At 40.7% G+C, this 18,220-nt stretch overlaps 3 protein-coding genes across 4 annotated transcripts in view; all 3 read left to right on the forward strand.

Moving 5' to 3' along the window:
• Positions 1-731: 731 nt before the first annotated feature.
• LOC308408794 (protocadherin gamma-C3-like) lies at positions 732-4,689 on the forward strand (the record flags this gene model as incomplete). The annotated part of the gene is made up of 3 exons (XM_080901203.1): positions 732-744; positions 1,141-1,774; positions 2,322-4,689. 3 exons carry the CDS (start codon positions 732-734, stop codon positions 4,687-4,689), a joined length of 3,015 nt encoding a protein of 1,004 aa, XP_080757329.1.
• Positions 4,690-5,703: 1,014 nt separating this feature from the next.
• The window catches only part of LOC308408491 (protocadherin alpha-C2-like), a gene marked incomplete at its 5' end in the record, with an annotated part of 158,904 nt that continues 146,387 nt past the window's right edge, over positions 5,704-18,220 (forward strand). The window contains 2 exons of one of the 2 annotated variants that reach the window (XM_080900794.1): positions 5,704-8,049; positions 17,794-17,916. In XM_080900794.1, coding sequence (XP_080756920.1) covers positions 5,704-8,049; positions 17,794-17,916 — 2,469 coding nt within the window. Of the gene's footprint in view, positions 8,050-15,411; positions 17,917-18,220 lie in introns of those variants that run through there. The other variant, XM_080900792.1, reaches the window with a different exon arrangement.
• LOC308408308 (protocadherin alpha-3-like) lies at positions 8,727-15,135 on the forward strand (the record flags this gene model as incomplete). The annotated part of the gene is made up of 3 exons (XM_080900511.1): positions 8,727-10,077; positions 13,235-14,365; positions 15,115-15,135. The coding sequence occupies exons 1-3, from the start codon at positions 8,848-8,850 to the stop codon at positions 15,133-15,135; spliced, it is 2,382 nt and encodes a 793-aa protein (XP_080756637.1). The 5' UTR covers positions 8,727-8,847.

Raw genomic sequence — 18,220 nt, forward strand, 5'->3', positions numbered from 1 at the left:
ATGTTGGTCAGTTTTCTGTCCAAGAGTATAAGCTCAGTCCCAATAATCACTTTCGATTAGAAGTTAAAGATCGCGGAAAAGAGGGGAAAATACCGATTTTAGTTTTACTCAAGACGCTAGACAGGGAAACAAAGAAAATTCATAAGCTACTTCTTTCAGCTATTGATGGAGGGAAGCCAAGTAAATCTGGAACAGCTGAAATATTTATCGATGTGTTAGACGTTAATGATAATATGCCAGTTTTCAATGAAGACACGTACTCGGTACTTGTGAACGAAAACACTCCCACCGGTACAACAATAGTAAAAGTAAATGCTTCTGACTTAGACGAGGGATCAAACGGTGAGCTTATCTATTCTTTAGGTAGCAATGTAAACCACAGGATACGCGAACTATTTCGTGTTGATCCAAACACCGGTGAAATTATTATTCAAGATGTGCTAGATTTCGAATCAGAGGAAAGCTATGAAATTGATATACAAGCGTCTGATAAAGGCTCGGCTCCGTTAAGGACAGACAAAAGTGTGTTGGTGAAGATTGTTGATTTGAATGATAATGCCCCTCAGATAGAGGTCACTTCGTTTTCAAAGGCAATACCCGAGGATGCAAGACTGGGAACTACTGTGGCATTAATCAGTGTTATCGATAAAGACTCTGGTCTTAACGGGAAAGTAATTTGCTCATTTAATGAAGAAGTCCCTTTCAAATTGTCACCTTCAACACACGACAACATGTATTCCATAAGTACAAAATCGCCACTGGATAGAGAAAAGCAGGCCATATATGATGTAACAATAGTTGCAAAAGATGCAGGCACACCCTCGCTAACTTCTGTAAAAAGCATTACTATTATTGTATCGGATGTGAATGATAACAGGCCGGAGTTTTCAGCAAACCCTTACACTTTTTATGTTACGGAGAACAATTTACCAGGGGTTTCAGTGTTTTCTGTGAGGGCATCAGACCAGGACGAAGGTGAAAATGCCCATATTTCATATCATATCCTGAGAGACGAAAAAGAGAATAGTAAACTTTCTTCATACAGTCTTAATATCAATTCTGATAATGGGGAGATTTTAGCGCTGAAAAGTTTTGATTTTGAATCGCTGAAAACTTTCCAGTTCCAAGTTGTTGCCTCAGATTCGGGAACTCCGTCACTAAGCAACAACGTCACAGTCAACGTCTTCATCCTGGATCAGAACGACAACGCTCCAGTCATCCTGTATCCACTCAGCTCCAACGGCTCTGCTCAAGGTGTGGAGGAGATTTCCCGAAACGTCAACGCAGGACACTTGGTGACTAAAGTCAGAGCTTATGACGCTGATATAGGATATAACGGCTGGTTGCTCTTTTCACTGCAGGAAGTGACTGACCACAGTCTCTTTGCTTTGGACCGCTATACAGGACAGATCAGAACACTTCGCTCATTCACAGAGACAGACGAGGCTGAGCACAAACTGATCATACTGGTCAAAGACAACGGCAACGTTTCTCTCTCAGCAACAGCTACTGTGATTGTCAAACTTGTGGAGCCCAAAGAGGCTTTTGCAGCTTCTGATGTTAAAAGTGCGACAAAGGATAATGAGGACAGTAATGTCATATTTTACCTCATGATAACTTTGGGCGCAGTTTCTGTACTTTTTCTCGTCAGCATCATCGTGCTGATTGCGATGCAGTGCTCCAAATCCACAGACGATACTTCCAAGTATTTACAAAAGGCAGATTATGATGGGACACTGTGTCACAGCATCCAGTACAGATCAGGAGACAGGAAGTACATGCTTGTTGGACCCAGAATGAGTATAGGATCTACTATAGTTCCGGGCAGCCATGCAAATACTCTGGTGATGCCAGACAGAAGACGCCCACCTGAAGAGGTGAGTAATAACGTGTTGCCATGTATTCTACCTATTCTACTCCGAGTAATGATTTTTGTCATTATTCTCAATGGTGGTGAAACTGGATTTGGATAGAATTTCGACAATGACCTCAAACACGTCAGTTTAGTGATGCAGTTGCCATAAGTATTTGTCAGCTTGATATCATAAATTGTACTATTACACATATTCACAAGGTGGCGGTACCTTGTCAGTATAACGCCTTATAGCGTCTCTGAACGTCATACTCGAGTCCAACCACGCTACATGCAGTCTGATTTGAGAGCGTTTAGTTGAAAGACTTGCTCTAAGCGTGTGGTGACTATTATTTTATACTGGCAAATAATATACGAGAAGTGGATTTATTTCTTGCTGCTATGGAGACAAAAATCTAAACATGTGGCGAATGATGAAAGCGTTTGGATTTTTACGTTTACCTCACAGTATGAAACAAAGGCGACGGGAATCATGGCGACAGCGATCACCACTCATCAGCGTTTTTGTTGTGCTTTTATTTTTCACAATCGCTTCAGGACAGCTGAGGTACTCTATATCAGAAGAGCTAACAGAAGGGAGTGTTGTTGGGAATATCGCTAAAGATTTGGGAATAGATCTGAATATAATGAAGCAGAGGGGATTTCGCATTATATCTGGCTCGACTGAACCTCTTTTCAATGTAAATGAGGATGATGGGGTCCTTTACGCAAAGCGCAAAATAGACCGAGAGAAAGTATGTAAGGATAATAATGTTTGTGTAATTAGTCTCAAAACTGTGCTTGAAAACCCACTAGAAATACATTATGTCATAGTGGAAATAGCGGATTTAAACGACCACTCTCCTGCATTTCCCGACAAAGCTCAGAAACTAGAGATCTTCGAGTCTGCATTACCAGGAGCACAGTATCAGTTACAAAACGCTCACGATCCGGATAGTGGCACAAACTCTATCCAACAGTATAAAATAAGTCAGAACGACCATTTTCGTTTAGAGATTAAAGACAGAGGCAAAGATGGTAAAACTCCAACTTTAACGTTGGGTAAACAGCTAGACAGAGAGGTTAAAAGTAGCCATAAATTGGTGCTCATGGCTATAGACGGTGGAACACCTCAAAACACGGGCACAGTTGAAATATACATAGATGTTTTAGACGTTAATGACAACATGCCAGTGTTTATCCAAGATACATATTCAGCAGTACTACAGGAAAACACCCCGGCTGGCACAACAGTCATTCAGGTTAACGCAACCGATTTGGATGATGGTCCCAATGGGGAAGTAGTTTATTCATTTGGCAGTGGCGTAAAAGGTAAAATTCGAGAGCTTTTTGATATAGACTCTGTTACTGGGGAGATAATTGTAAAAGGTCACATAGATTTTGAAGAACAAGACAGCTATCACATTGATATACAAGCCTCTGATAAGGGAAGCATTCCACTTAAAACTTATAAAAGTGTGATAATTAACATTGGAGACATAAATGATAATCCCCCTGAGATAGAAGTGGCATCGCTGTCAAGTGCAGTTTCAGAGGACTCTAGACCAGGAACAACGGTCGCGCTTCTCAGCATTACAGATTCAGACTCTGGGTTAAATGGAAAAATAATCAGCTATATCGCAGGGGACAGCCCTTTTACACTAACTCCGTCAATACAAGATAACATGTTCGCCGTGGTCACCAAGTCACAGATGGACAGAGAGCAACAATCAACATATGATATAACAATAATTGCAAAGGACGCTGGTGAGCCAGCCTTAACATCGGAAAAGACAGTAAACGTGTTTGTGTCAGATACGAATGATAATAGTCCGCAGTTTTCAGCGAGTCCCTATACGTTCTTCATTGCCGAAAATAACCCACCGGGAGCTTCTGTGTTTTGTATAACCGCATCCGACAGTGATGATGGAGATAATGCGATTATCTCATATCATATTCTTAGGAATGCGGGTCATGAAAATAAAGTTACATCATTTCTAAATATTAACTCCGAAAATGGGGATGTTTCAGCCCTGAAAAGTTTTGACTTTGAAACGCTGAAAACTTTCCAGTTCCAAGTTGTTGCCTCAGATTCTGGAACTCCGTCACTAAGCAACAACGTCACAGTCAACGTCTTCATCCTGGATCAGAACGACAACGCTCCAGTCATCCTGTATCCACTCAGCTCCAACGGTTCTGCTCAAGGTGTGGAGGAGATTCCCCGAAACGTCAACGCAGGACACTTGGTGACTAAAGTCAGAGCCTATGACGCTGATATAGGATATAACGGCTGGTTGCTTTTTTCACTGCAGGAAGTGACTGACCACAGTCTCTTTGCTTTGGACCGCTATACAGGACAGATCAGAACACTTCGCTCATTCACAGAGACAGACGAGGCTGAGCATAAACTGGTAATACTGGTCAAAGACAACGGCAACGTTTCTCTCTCAGCAACAGCTACTGTGATTGTCAAACTCGTGGAGCCCAAAGAGGCTTTTGCAGCTTCTGATCTTAAAAGCGCAGCAAAAGATGATGAGGACAGTAATGTCATATTTTACCTCATGATAACTTTGGGTGCAGTTTCTGTACTTTTTCTCGTCAGCATCATCGTTCTGATTGCGATGCAGTGCTCCAAATCCACAGACTATACTTCTAAATATCTGCCAGAGACTAATTATGATGGGACACTGTGTCACAGCATCCAGTACAGATCAGGAGAGAAGCGGTACATGCTAGTTGGACCCAGAATGAGTATAGGATCTACTATAGTCCCGGGTAGCCATGCAAATACACTCGTACTTCCTGACAGGCGGATGACATCTGATGAGGTAAGATGAACAGTTTACCTCTGTGCTGTATTTTAACAGCTCAAAATGGTGATTTTTACTTTAATGATATGTTCACGGATCAAAAATTAAATCTATTATAATCAAATCATCGTCCTCTAGTTTATATTTTTCGAATTTAAATTATTAAAATCACCTGCCTTCATACAGTTGTTAAAATCTTTTTTGCCACTATATATAGAACTTGTTTCAAATATACAACTTTTTTCTCGTTTTGTACTATCAATATTGGAACAATGGGTCATGATTATAGGTCCTTTATGTACATCACTTATATTGCTGCTATGTTGTAGCTAGCATTAGCATACATGAGGATCCTAGACTCGTTCGCTTCACAGCTTCAGCTTATCTGTCCGTTTTATTACCCTCTAAATATGCCAGTGTAAATACTCCTGGTATTTCAGTCGGATTTGTATTTGTTTCGTATTTGTCTGGAAGTTTACCTTTTACATTGTCGCTTTCCGCGGTGCTGAAATTTTCTGTGGCAAGTTCGTGTCCCTCTGACTGGAATTGCATTACAACAACAGGCAGCGTAATCATGAACAGCAACAGCACATGCATGGAGTAATGTCAAAAGAAATTTGGATAGAACGGTTTTGCTTACTTTTGTTTTAGAATGGTGAAAGTGGAGTAGGCTGAATGTTTTTCTTTTTTTTTTTTTCTAAATTTGGTTACAACATTTATTATCTCGACAAGTTTGCTGTTTCTGAAGCATGCTTCTTTTTGAAGTCTGCAGTGTGATTGTTTGTCACTTGGTGTCAGTGTAAGGACAAATAATGCTTCCACAAGGTTACAATTATATACACAAGAGCCATCCCCTTCCTTTACAACAGTCGAATGGAGGACGTTTCTGTGTGTGAAGGACTAGAGACAATTTAATCGCTAAGAATTTTTATTCTGAAAAACTGTCAGATTGTAATAACGGGTGTGGCGGAACAATCCTATTTGAGTGTATGAGTGTAGCGATTTGAAAGTTGCTTCATTTCGCTGTTTCATCTTTACGCCATGGAACAAAGGCGATGCCTAACGTGGAGAACGAGGAGAATATGGATTGTATACATTTTGGTTTTGGTTCTGGTCTGGAAGACCGCTTTGGGACAATTTAGATATTCAATTTCAGAGGAAAATACAGAAGGAACTGCTGTTGGAAATATCGCGAAGGATTTAGGTCTCGATAAGGCTACACTGAAAGAGAGGGGGTACCGCATTGTCTCCGGCTCAGCAGAGCCTCCTTTCCGAGTAAACACAGATAATGGGATCTTGTATGTGAACCGAAAAATCGACAGAGAGGAAGTGTGTGACCGAAACAAGATGTGTGTTATCGACCTAAAAACAGTGTTAGAAAATCCACTCGAGGTGCACTACGTGGCAGTGGAGATTCTGGATGTAAACGACCACGCACCGATCTTTCCTGAAAAAGAAAATACGTTGGAAATTTCTGAATCTGCACTACCAGGAGCACGATTTCAGTTACAAGCAGCCCGTGATGCTGATAGTGGTTCGCTGTCTGTCCAGCAGTACAAGCTGAGTCACAATGAACATTTCCGTTTAGAAGTGAAAGACCGGGGCGAAGACCGTAAAACACCGAGTTTAGTCCTTCAAAAATCACTTGATAGAGAATCTGTTAAAACTCATGTGTTGCTTCTGACAGCCTTTGATGGAGGTAAACCTCCAAGATCTGGTAACATGACAATAATTGTTAATGTTTCCGATGTTAATGACAACCCTCCTGTTTTCAGTAAGGAGGCATATAGTGCGCACCTCAAAGAAAATTCTCCTTTTGGTACGACTGTGATTCAAGTTAATGCAACAGACCTGGATGAAGGATTAAATGGTGAGGTTGTGTATTCATTTGGAAATGACGTGGAAGCACGGGTACGTGAACGTTTTGACTTAAATCCGGTTACTGGAGAAATCATAGTGGCGGGACAAATAGACTTTGAAGAAAGCGGCAGGTATGAAATCGACATTCAAGCATCCGACAAAGGAGCAGCTACAATGACAACAGACAAAATCGTCATTATTAATATAATTGACGTAAATGATAATGCACCAGAGATTGAAGTGACATCTTTTTCTCATGCACTCCCTGAAAATTCAAAACCAGGAACCACAGTGGCGTTAATTAGTGTCAAAGACTCCGATTCTGATTTGAATGGAAAAGTAGTATGTTATGTAAGCAAAGATGCTCCCTTTTTGCTCGCACCTTCTTTACAAAGTAACATGTATTCTCTAGTAACGAAACAGGTTTTAGACAGAGAACAACAATCCCAGTATAATGTCCTGATAGTTGCTAAAGACGCAGGCAAACCTTCCTTATCATCGGAGAAAAGTATAAATATTGTTATTTCAGATGTGAATGACAACAGCCCTGAGTTCTTACAGAATCCATATACTTTCTACATAACTGAGAATAATAGCCCAGGGGCGTCGATCTTCTCAGTGGCAGCCCGAGACAATGATGAGGGAAGTAATGCTCTTATTTCATATCTTATCTTAAGAGAAAGGGGGGGAGAAAATACGCTCACCTCTTTTCTAAATATTAATTCTGAAAATGGAGAAATTGTGGCACTGAAAAGTTTTGACTTTGAAATGCTGAAAACTTTCCAGTTCCAAGTTGTTGCCTCAGATTTTGGAACTCCATTACTAAGCAACAATGTCACAGTCAACGTCTTCATCCTGGATCAGAACGACAACGCTCCAGTCATCCTGTATCCACTCAGCTCCAACGGCTCTGCTCAAGGTGTGGAGGAGATTCCCCGAAACGTCAACGCAGGGCACTTGGTGACTAAAGTCAGAGCCTATGACGCTGATATAGGATATAACGGCTGGTTGCTCTTTTCACTGCAGGAAGTGACTGACCACAGTCTCTTTGCTTTGGACCGCTATACGGGACAGATCAGAACACTTCGCTCATTCACAGAGACAGACGAGGCTGAGCATAAACTGGTAATACTGGTCAAAGACAACGGCAACGTTTCTCTCTCAGCAACAGCTACTGTGATTGTCAAACTTGTGGAGCCCAAAGAGGCTTTTGCAGCTTCTGATGTTAAAAGTGCAGCAAAAGATGATGAGGACAGTAATGTCATATTTTACCTCATGATATCTTTGGGCGCAGTTTCTGTACTTTTTCTCGTCAGCATCATCGTTCTGATTGCAATGCAGTGCTCCAAATCCACAGACTATACTTCTAAATATCTGCCAGAGGCTAATTATGATGGGACACTGTGTCACAGCATCCAGTACAGATCAGGAGAGAAGCGGTACATGCTAGTTGGACCCAGAATGAGTATAGGATCTACTATAGTTCCGGGCAGCCATGGAAATACACTCGTGCTTCCTGATAGGAGACGGACACCTGAAGAGGTAGGGTTATTTTATATTAGCTAACAGTGGCTTAATGAGTTTTTTGAATGGTATATGGGAGAATTTGATTTCATTTAAAGCGTTTTTAGTTTAATTTTTATTATATTTAACAAGAGTAATACTTTTACCAGTACTCTGTGTTCACTCTCCATGGTGCTGATTTGTTACTAGTGTCACAAATGTCGGGCATTAGTAAACACTGAAAACCGTTTTCCTCTTCCACTTGTGGGTTTTTGGTAAGGTTATTTGTGTGGTATTTTTTGCTGATGTTTTCTACTTAGTATATGCTAACTACACAGTTACAGTAAAGCACAACACATAATGTATACGTGTTGTACTTATACAAGTACTTTGTACTTGTATATTTTCAAATGTATTCGAGTGTCCAGAGTTGGGCTTTGTGCAAAATCCGGTCCTATAGGTCAATAAAGACCTGTTTACGTCAGCGTGAGAATATAACTCATCTGGGGGATTTTAATTTTTTTCTTTTTTTTTTAACTGTAGTCTGTGTAAATAACAAAACCTAACGCTTGATGTCAGTGTAGTTCAGTGGTTCTCTGTATTTGGCAGTACCTTACGTCACGAGTGGTATTTCAACCGAGCCGATATGCTATTTTTCTCTCAAATAGCAAATTTCAAGGTAAGATCGTGATTCACGGCAACGAGTGTGCTTTATTTTCAGAGCATTCCCCCAAAACAGATCCTGGTTAACATACAGGATCATCGGACACTGGCTGGCTTTGCAAGCAGGGATTTTATGGACTATTTTCAGTCATCTTTGTCATGGAACAAAGGGAAGGCAAAGCACGGAAGGACCGGCGGTGTTGGTTCGTCTTCATAATTGTTTTGGTTATTTTATGTAGCGGAGCTTTTGCACAGATCAGATATTCCATATCCGAGGAGGTTCAAGATGGAACCATCGTGGGAAATATAGCTAAGGATTTGGGGCTTGATAAGAGTGCACTCAAAGGCAGAGGATACCGCATTGTAACAGGCTCAACGGAATCACTGTTCCAGGTGAATCAAAACGATGGCATCCTGTATGTGAAAAGAAGGATAGACAGGGAAGAGGTGTGCGAACGAAGCAGTGCATGCACCATCAACCTAAAAACCGTGCTAGAAAACCCACTAGAGATTCACTATGTGGCAGTGGAAATACTAGACATAAATGATCATTCTCCCGTTTTTCCAGAGAAAGAGAAAAGGCTTGAAATTTCCGAGTCGGCTCTACCAGGAGCGAGATTTCAGCTACAGGCCGCGCGTGACCCCGATGTGGGCCAATTCGCAATTCAGCAATATAAACTAAGTCATAATGAATATTTTAGAGTAGAAGTAAAGGACCGTGGCAAAGACCAGAAAATACCATTCTTAGTTCTGCAGAAGCAGTTAGACAGAGAAACAAACGAGAAGCACAAGTTACGTTTAACAGCCGTTGATGGAGGGAAACCGGCGAAATCAGGCGATATAGAAATCACTGTGGATGTACTTGATATTAATGACAATTCCCCAGTGTTCACCAAAGAGCTGTATTCTGCTACACTTAAAGAAAACATCCCCACTGGTACTGTCGTCATTCAAGTGAATGCAACAGATTTGGACCAGGGAGCAAACGGTGAAATAATATATTCATTCGGTAACGAAGTCGATCCAAAAATAATGGAGCTTTTTAGTATAGATGCAAACACTGGCGAAATTCATGTAACAGGTAAGTTAGATTTCGAGAAAAGTACAAGTTATGAAATTGATATTCAGGCATCTGATAAGGCACAGGTTCCATTAAAAACTGGCAAGAGTGTCGTGATAACCGTTGCTGACGTGAATGACAATGCACCTGAGATAGAAGTGACATCATTTTCTAGTTCTATCAAGGAAGATTCAAAGATAGGAACTACAGTGGCCCTCATTAGTGTCACCGATTTAGACTCTGGAATCAATGGTAAGGTCATTTGCTCAATCAAACAAGGAGTCCCGTTTACGTTATCTCCATCATTACAGGAAAATATGTACGCTATAGTTACCATCTCCCAGTTAGACAGAGAAATTACTTCTCAATATGATGTCACGATTATTGCAAAGGACTCAGGTGAACCTCCCCATTTAACTGAAAAGACTATAAGCGTGGTTATATCAGATGTAAACGACAACAGTCCAGAGTTTTCAACAAGTCCTTACACGTTTTATATCACAGAGAATAACAGTCCAGGAGCCTCCGTATTTGCGGTGAAAGCCTCTGATCGTGATGAAAATGACTGTGCACGCGTTTCCTATCATATCATCAGAGACGGAAGTGAAGATAATAAAATCAGTTCATTTCTAAATATAAACTCGGATAATGGGGAGATTTTAGCGCTGAAAAGTTTTGACTTTGAAACGCTGAAAACTTTCCAGTTCCAAGTTGTTGCCTCAGATTCGGGAACTCCGTCACTAAGCAACAACGTCACAGTCAGCGTCTTCATCCTGGATCAGAACGACAACGCTCCAGTCATCCTGTATCCACTCAGCTCCAACGGCTCTGCTCAAGGTGTGGAGGAGATTCCTCGAAACGTCAACGCAGGACACTTGGTGACTAAAGTCAGAGCCTATGACGCTGATATAGGATATAACGGCTGGTTGCTCTTTTCACTGCAGGAAGTTACTGACCACAGTCTCTTTGCTTTGGACCGCTATACAGGACAGATCAGAACACTTCGCTCATTCACAGAGACAGACGAGGCTGAGCAAAAACTGATCATACTGGTCAAAGACAACGGCAACGTTTCTCTCTCAGCAACAGCTACTGTGACTGTCAAACTTGTGGAGCCCAAAGAGGCTTTTGCAGCTTCTGATGTTAAAAGTGCGACAAAAGATGATGAGGACAGTAATGTCATATTTTACCTCATGGTAACTTTGGGCGCAGTTTCTGTACTTTTTCTCATAAGCATCATCGTGCTGATTGCAATGCAGTGCTCCAAATCCACAGACTATACTTCTAAATATCTGCCAGAGACTAATTATGATGGGACACTGTGTCACAGCATCCAGTACAGATCAGGAGAGAAGCGGTACATGCTAGTTGGACCCAGAATGAGTATAGGATCTACTATAGTACCTGGGAGTCATGCGAATACACTCGTGCTTCCTGACAGGAGGAGAACATCTGAGGTAAGGCATACCTTAAAATATAACGTTCTTCCCCTAAGTTGTACTTTTCATTTTAATCACTAGTCATACAAAAATGCATCCTTTTCATCTCCCTCACCTCGATCAGAGCAGCTGTGATATTTTAAAGTGTCTCATTGGACATTATTATAATACCTTGTTATTCTGAAATTATTGAGCAACAAATCAAGGTTGATTTATTTCAGACAAGTGAGTGTTTTTAGCTACCAGTCAATTAATGAGATACAAAAATGTGCGGGACTCACTCAGTGAAAGCAATTTGCAAACTAAATAACTATCCTTGGTGCTGAAAAGTGCCTTGCTTCGTTTCAAGGTAATTCTGCAGTGACACGATTTGCTTAACTCGTGAGATAACAACAATACAAATTTAAAATACTCGCTGGTTCTGCGTGAAATAAAGAGATTATATATTTTTTAATTTGTGTTGGATTTGTAATCTGATGGACACTAAATCTCTTCTTCGCTTTTCATAAACCGATCATACTGCTCTAATAATCCAATATGAAGCCAATTTTCTGTAATGAGAATAAAACTCGCATGGTGTCAGTGCGATATAGAAAACCTTCCACCCACAAGCTTGTCCTTACTGCTTTTTGGTTCCACCCCTTAGCTATTTCACATCGACAAGGGGAGCATCGTTTCGCGGATTGTTCTCTGGGTTTACACCAGGTTTTGCATGTACAAATATCACAGGAGTGTTTGCAAGAACGAGGTTGTTCTTTTTTTGCATTTCCAACAGATTTATAGTCATTGTGATGGATTATTGAAAATTTTCGTTTTCATCATGGAACAAAGAAAACGCCAGTCGGAAATGAGGAGAGGATATCTGGTCGGATGCGTATTTGCTGTGCTTTTGTGGACTGTAGCATCAGCGCAGTTGCGATACTCGATCTCCGAGGAGGTTAACGAAGGAACTGTGGTTGGAAACATAGCAAGAGATCTGGGATTAGATAAAAACACGTTGAAAGACCGGAAGTATCGGATTGTTTCAAGTAATGCGGATCCCCTGTTCTATGTGAATCCAAACGATGGTGTTCTGTATGTGAGCAGAAAGATTGACAGAGAGGAAGTGTGTGCGCAGAGCATTGCGTGTGTAATAAATGTTAAAACTGTGCTAGAAAACCCACTGGAGGTCCATTATGCTAGAGTAGAAGTGCTGGATATAAATGATCATTCACCCAGCTTCCAAGACAACCAGACAACCCTTGAGATTTCAGAGTCAGTATTACCCGGGACACGATTTCAGCTGAAAGCAGCACGTGACCAAGACAGTGGACAGTTTTCCGTGCAGCAGTATAAACTTAGCAACAACGATCACTTCCGGTTGGAAATTAAGGATAAAGGAGATGATGGAAAAATACCTATTTTAGTTGTTCAAAAATCCTTAGACAGGGAAGCTGCAGGGAGCCATGTATTATCACTGACGGCGCTGGATGGGGGTAAACCTCCGAAAACAAGCGAAATGAATATTCTGGTAAATGTTCTTGATGTTAATGATAACGCTCCTGCTTTCTCTAAAGATGATTATTCTGTTACGCTCAATGAAAATACACCACTTGGTACAATAGTCATACAAGTAAATGCAATAGACTTAGATGATGGACCTAACGGAGATGTAGTTTATTCATTTGGTAAGAGTATAAATCAAAAAGATTTAAATTTCTTTGCTATCAGTCCATTAACAGGAGAGTTAAGCGTTAAAGGGTTGATAAACTATGAGGAGAGGGAAAAATACGAAATAGAAATCCAGGCGTCAGATAAAGGTATGGCTCCTCTAACTACAGAAAAGAGCGTAAAAATAAAGATTGTTGACTTGAATGATAACGCACCTGAGATTGAGGTAACATCATTTTCAAGCTCAATCCCAGAAGATTCCAGACCTGGAACTACAGTAGCTCTTATTAGTGTAAACGACTTGGATTCTGGTCTTAATGGAAAAGTTATTTGTTTCGTAGGTGAGGATGTTCCGTTTGCTTTATCACCATCTTTACAGGATAAGATGTTTTCATTAGTGACCAAATCCCCTCTGGACAGGGAAAAACAGTCACAATATGAGTTGACAATAACAGCAAAAGACGCAGGTCAGCCTCCGTTATCATCTGAAAAGACAATAAGCGTTACGGTGTCAGATGTGAATGACAACCGTCCAGAGTTTTCACTCAGCCCATATACTTTCTATGTTACTGAGGGGAACAGTCCAGGAGCTTCAGTGTTTTCTGTTAAAGCCTCTGATCGTGATGAGAATGACAATGCGCGCATTTCGTATCATATTATCAGAGACGGAAGTGAAGAGTATAAAGTCACTTCATTTCTAAACATAAACTCTGAAAATGGGGAAATTTTAGCGCTGAAAAGTTTTGACTTTGAATCGCTGAAAACTTTCCAGTTCCAAGTTGTTGCCTCAGACTCTGGAACTCCGTCACTAAGCAACAACGTCACAGTCAACGTCTTCATCCTGGATCAGAACGACAACGCTCCAGTCATCCTGTATCCACTCAGCTCCAACGGTTCTGCTCAAGGTGTGGAGGAGATTCCCCGAAACGTCAACGCAGGACACTTGGTGACTAAAGTCAGAGCCTATGACGCTGATATAGGATATAACGGCTGGTTGCTATTTTCACTGCAAGAAGTGACTGACCATAGTCTCTTTGCGTTGGACCGCTACACAGGACAGATCAGAACACTTCGCTCATTCACAGAGACAGACGAGGCTGAGCATAAACTGCTCATACTGGTCAAAGACAACGGCAACGTTTCTCTCTCAGCAACAGCTACTGTGATAGTCAAACTCGTGGAGCCCAAAGAGGCTTTTGCAGCTTCTGATGTTAAAAGTGCGACAAAAGATGATGAGGACAGTAACGTCATATTTTACCTCATGATAACTTTGGGCGCAGTTTCTGTACTTTTTCTCATAAGCATCATCGTGCTGATTGCAATGCAGTGCTCCAAATCCACAGACTATACTTCTAAATATTTGCCAGAGACTAATTATGATGGGACACTGTGTCACAGCATCCAGTACAGATCAGGGGAGAAGCGGTACATGCTAGTTGGACCCAGAATGAGTATAGGATCTACTATAGTTCCGGGCAGTCATGCAAATACACTAGTGCTTCCTGATAGGAGACGCACATCTGAAGAGGTAAGGAATATTCAACATTTTCCAATTAAATAAATGCACAGTACATTCGCATTCATGCACTGATTATAGTTTGTGGAAATTTGTGTTTACAACTAATACTTATGGAAACAACTTGAGCGATATCCAAGAACATCTGCCAAGATTTTATTCGTAAGAATTATTCTTCTCTCTGTGTGTCAGTATAAAATGAAATGAGTTAGGCTTTTCTTTAAAATACGAGACAAGTCATTTTAGACATAGAGTATATTTAATATATTAAATGCCATTCTAAAGTCAAACAACTTTTAAAAAACATCCAGCTGCAAAGACAGATTAAGGAACTAAAACAGATTTAAAAAACAGTATTTTAATTAGGGGTGTTTTTACGTTTTTCTTCTTTATAAAAAATATGAACGATAACAACGCATAACTCAACTGGACCAAGGTGAAGTTTCTGACTATCGCTTTACATGGTGTTGAAAATCCTGTTTCAAGTATGTGTAGTTGTAACTCATGTAACGAACCAGGAATCTTAACTTGTTCTTTGCAACAATTGTAACGATACAGAGTAAACATTTAATATTCCTACATGATGAGAATACAACAAAAGAAGCATTGGGTTGGTATTACCCCAGGGTACTCATTTTACTTATTTTTAACTAATGCATTACTAGTGTGTTGTCTGCAGTTAGACTTTTGGTCATGTGGTGTCAGTATAATGGAAGCAAAGTCAGGATTAATAGTTTGTCGTTACTGTGTGTATGTTTTAGATGTTTGGACTCATAATTTAAGCACACAAGAAGGAATAGCCTCAGCCACAGTAGCGTGTGATTGAAGGTGAAGGCTTGTCTCTTTTCAACTATCGATCGCGTTTGGTCACAGATTTACAGGCAGATACAGAACAGTGTACCATTCAGCTGGTACGCTAATACTTCGTTTCACCGAAGAGAAACACTTGGTCGCATGGTGTCAGTACAATATCACAAGTCAGCAGTGTGTGACGTTGTCTCATTGTAATGTGGTTCCTCCTCCTGATAAGGCTCTCACTTCGACGTTACCGCATTCTCTTCTGTTCTCATTCTTCCCTGTAACTGCGATCATTTTATTCCTATTTTCTTAAGAACAGGATTGTTTACAGTAGTGAAAAACACTGTGTTCTATCACGACGTCGCGATGTTTTCTGTGATAGATCTTTGAACATTAAGGACAAGACCATGGAACAAAGAAAACGTGAACGAGAAATAGCGAGAGGATATCTGTTTGGATGTGTAGCTGTTGTGCTTTTGTGGACTGTAGCCTCAGCGCAATTAAGGTATTCGATCTCTGAAGAAGTTGAAGACGGAACTATGGTTGGAAACATAGCAAGAGATCTGGGATTAGATAAAAACACGTTGAAAGACCGGAAGTATCGAATTGTTTCAAGTACTGCGGATCCCCTTTTCTACGTGAATCCAAACGATGGTGGTCTGTATGTGAGCAGAAAGATTGACAGAGAGGAGGTTTGTGCGCAGAGCAGTGCGTGTGTAATAAATGTGAAAACAGTGCTAGAAAACCCGCTGGAGGTCCATTATGTGGAAGTGGAGGTTGTAGATATAAATGACCATGAGCCCATTTTCCACGAAAAAGACAAGAAATTGGAGATTTCAGAGTCAGTGTTGCCCGGAGCACGAATCCAGCTGAAAGCTGCGCTTGATCGAGACATTGGTCAGTTTTCCGTGCAGCAGTATAAACTTAGCAACAACGACCATTTCCGTTTGGAAGTTAAGGATAAAGGAGACGATGGTAAAATACCTATTTTAGTTGTTCAAAAATCTTTAGACAGAGAAATAGCAGGAAGCCATTCACTAATACTGAAGGCCCTGGATGGGGGCAAACCTCCGAAATCAGGTGACATGAATATCCTGGTAAATGTTTTGGATATTAATGATAACGCACCTGCTTTCCCTAAACATGATTATTCTTTTACACTCAGTGAAAATATTCCCCTCGGCACAATAGTCGTACAAGTAAATGCAACGGATTTGGATGATGGGCCTAATGGAGAGATAGTTTACTCATTTAGCAACAGTATGAATCAAAATATATTAAATCTATTTGACATTGATTCAATGACAGGGGAAATAACGGTTAAAAATTTAATAGATTACGAAGAAAGGGACAAATATGAAATAGAAATCCAGGCATCAGATAAAGGTTTCGCTCCTCTTACCACAGAAAAAAGCGTCATAATCAAAATAGTTGATGTGAATGATAACGCACCTGAGATTGAGGTTACTTCGTTTTCAAATTCCATCCCTGAAGATTCCAGGCCTGGAACTACAGTAGCTCTTATTAGTGTAAATGATTTGGATTCTGGTCTTAATGGAAAAGTGATCTGCAGTGTAAATGAAGATGTACCGTTCATTCTATCAACATCCTTAAAAGACAAAATGTTTTCATTAGTGACCAAATCCCCTCTGGACAGAGAGAAACAGTCACAATACGAGTTGACAATAACAGCAAAAGACGCAGGTCAGCCACAGTTATCATCTGAAAAGACAATAAGCGTTACGGTGTCAGATGTGAATGACAACCGTCCAGAGTTTTCACTCGGCCCATATACTTTCTATGTTACTGAGGGGAATAATCCAGGAGCTTCAGTGTTTTCGGTTAAAGCCTCTGATCGTGATGAGAATGACAATGCGCGCATTTCCTATCATATTATCAGAGATGGAAGTGAAGATAATAAAGTCACTTCATTTCTAAACATAAACACTGAAAATGGCGACGTTTTAGCGCTGAAAAGTTTTGATTTTGAAACGATGAAAACTTTCCAGTTCCAAGTTGTTGCCTCAGATTCTGGAACTCCGTCACTAAGCAACAATGTCACAGTCAACGTCTTCATCCTGGATCAGAACGACAACGCTCCAGTCATCCTGTATCCACTCAGCTCCAACGGTTCTGCTCAAGGTGTGGAGGAGATTCCCCGAAACGTCAACGCAGGACACTTGGTGACTAAAGTCAGAGCCTATGACGCTGATATAGGATATAACGGCTGGTTGCTCTTTTCACTGCAAGAAGTTACTGACCACAGTCTCTTTGCTTTGGACCGCTATACGGGACAGATCAGAACACTTCGCTCATTCACAGAGACAGACGAGGCTGAGCATAAACTGGTAATACTGGTCAAAGACAACGGCAACGTTTCTCTCTCAGCAACAGCTACTGTGATTGTCAAACTTGTGGAGCCCAAAGAGGCTTTTGCAGCTTCTGATGTTAAAAGTACAGCAAAAGATGATGAGGACAGTAACGTCATATTTTACCTCATGACAACTTTGGGAGCAGTTTCTGTGCTTTTTCTCGTCAGCATCATCGTGCTGATTGCAATGCAGTGCTCCAAATCCACAGACTATACTTCTAAATATCTGCCAGAGACTAATTATGATGGGACACTGTGTCACAGCATCCAGTACAGATCAGGGGAGAAGCGGTACATGCTAGTTGGACCCAGAATGAGCATAGGATCTACTATAGTTCCGGGCAGTCATGCAAATACTCTAGTGCTGCCTGACAGGAGAAGGACATCTGGAGAGGTAAGAGATATTAAAAGTTTTTATTTTATTTTGCGAAATAAGCATATTTCTATTCATGAATTTATGATGGCTTAAGAAATCTTACGTATTCATAACCATACCTCTTACAAAAAACCCTAATGTGTTTCTGGCAACATATGCAGTATTTTATGTCCTAAAACATTTTTCCACGTTTGTCATATTTTGAAGCTTCTTAACCTGACACTTAGCAGTTTATAATATACTTATGTTTATCTAATATATGTAAATATCAATCCTTATGCAACCAGCTTAATGGGCCGTAGCTTTCCTTGTGGTTTGTAAT

Source organism: Rhamphochromis sp. 'chilingali' (genome assembly GCF_963969265.1).
Source record: "Rhamphochromis sp. 'chilingali' genome assembly, chromosome: 13".
Lineage (NCBI taxonomy): Eukaryota > Metazoa > Chordata > Actinopteri > Cichliformes > Cichlidae > Rhamphochromis > Rhamphochromis sp. 'chilingali'.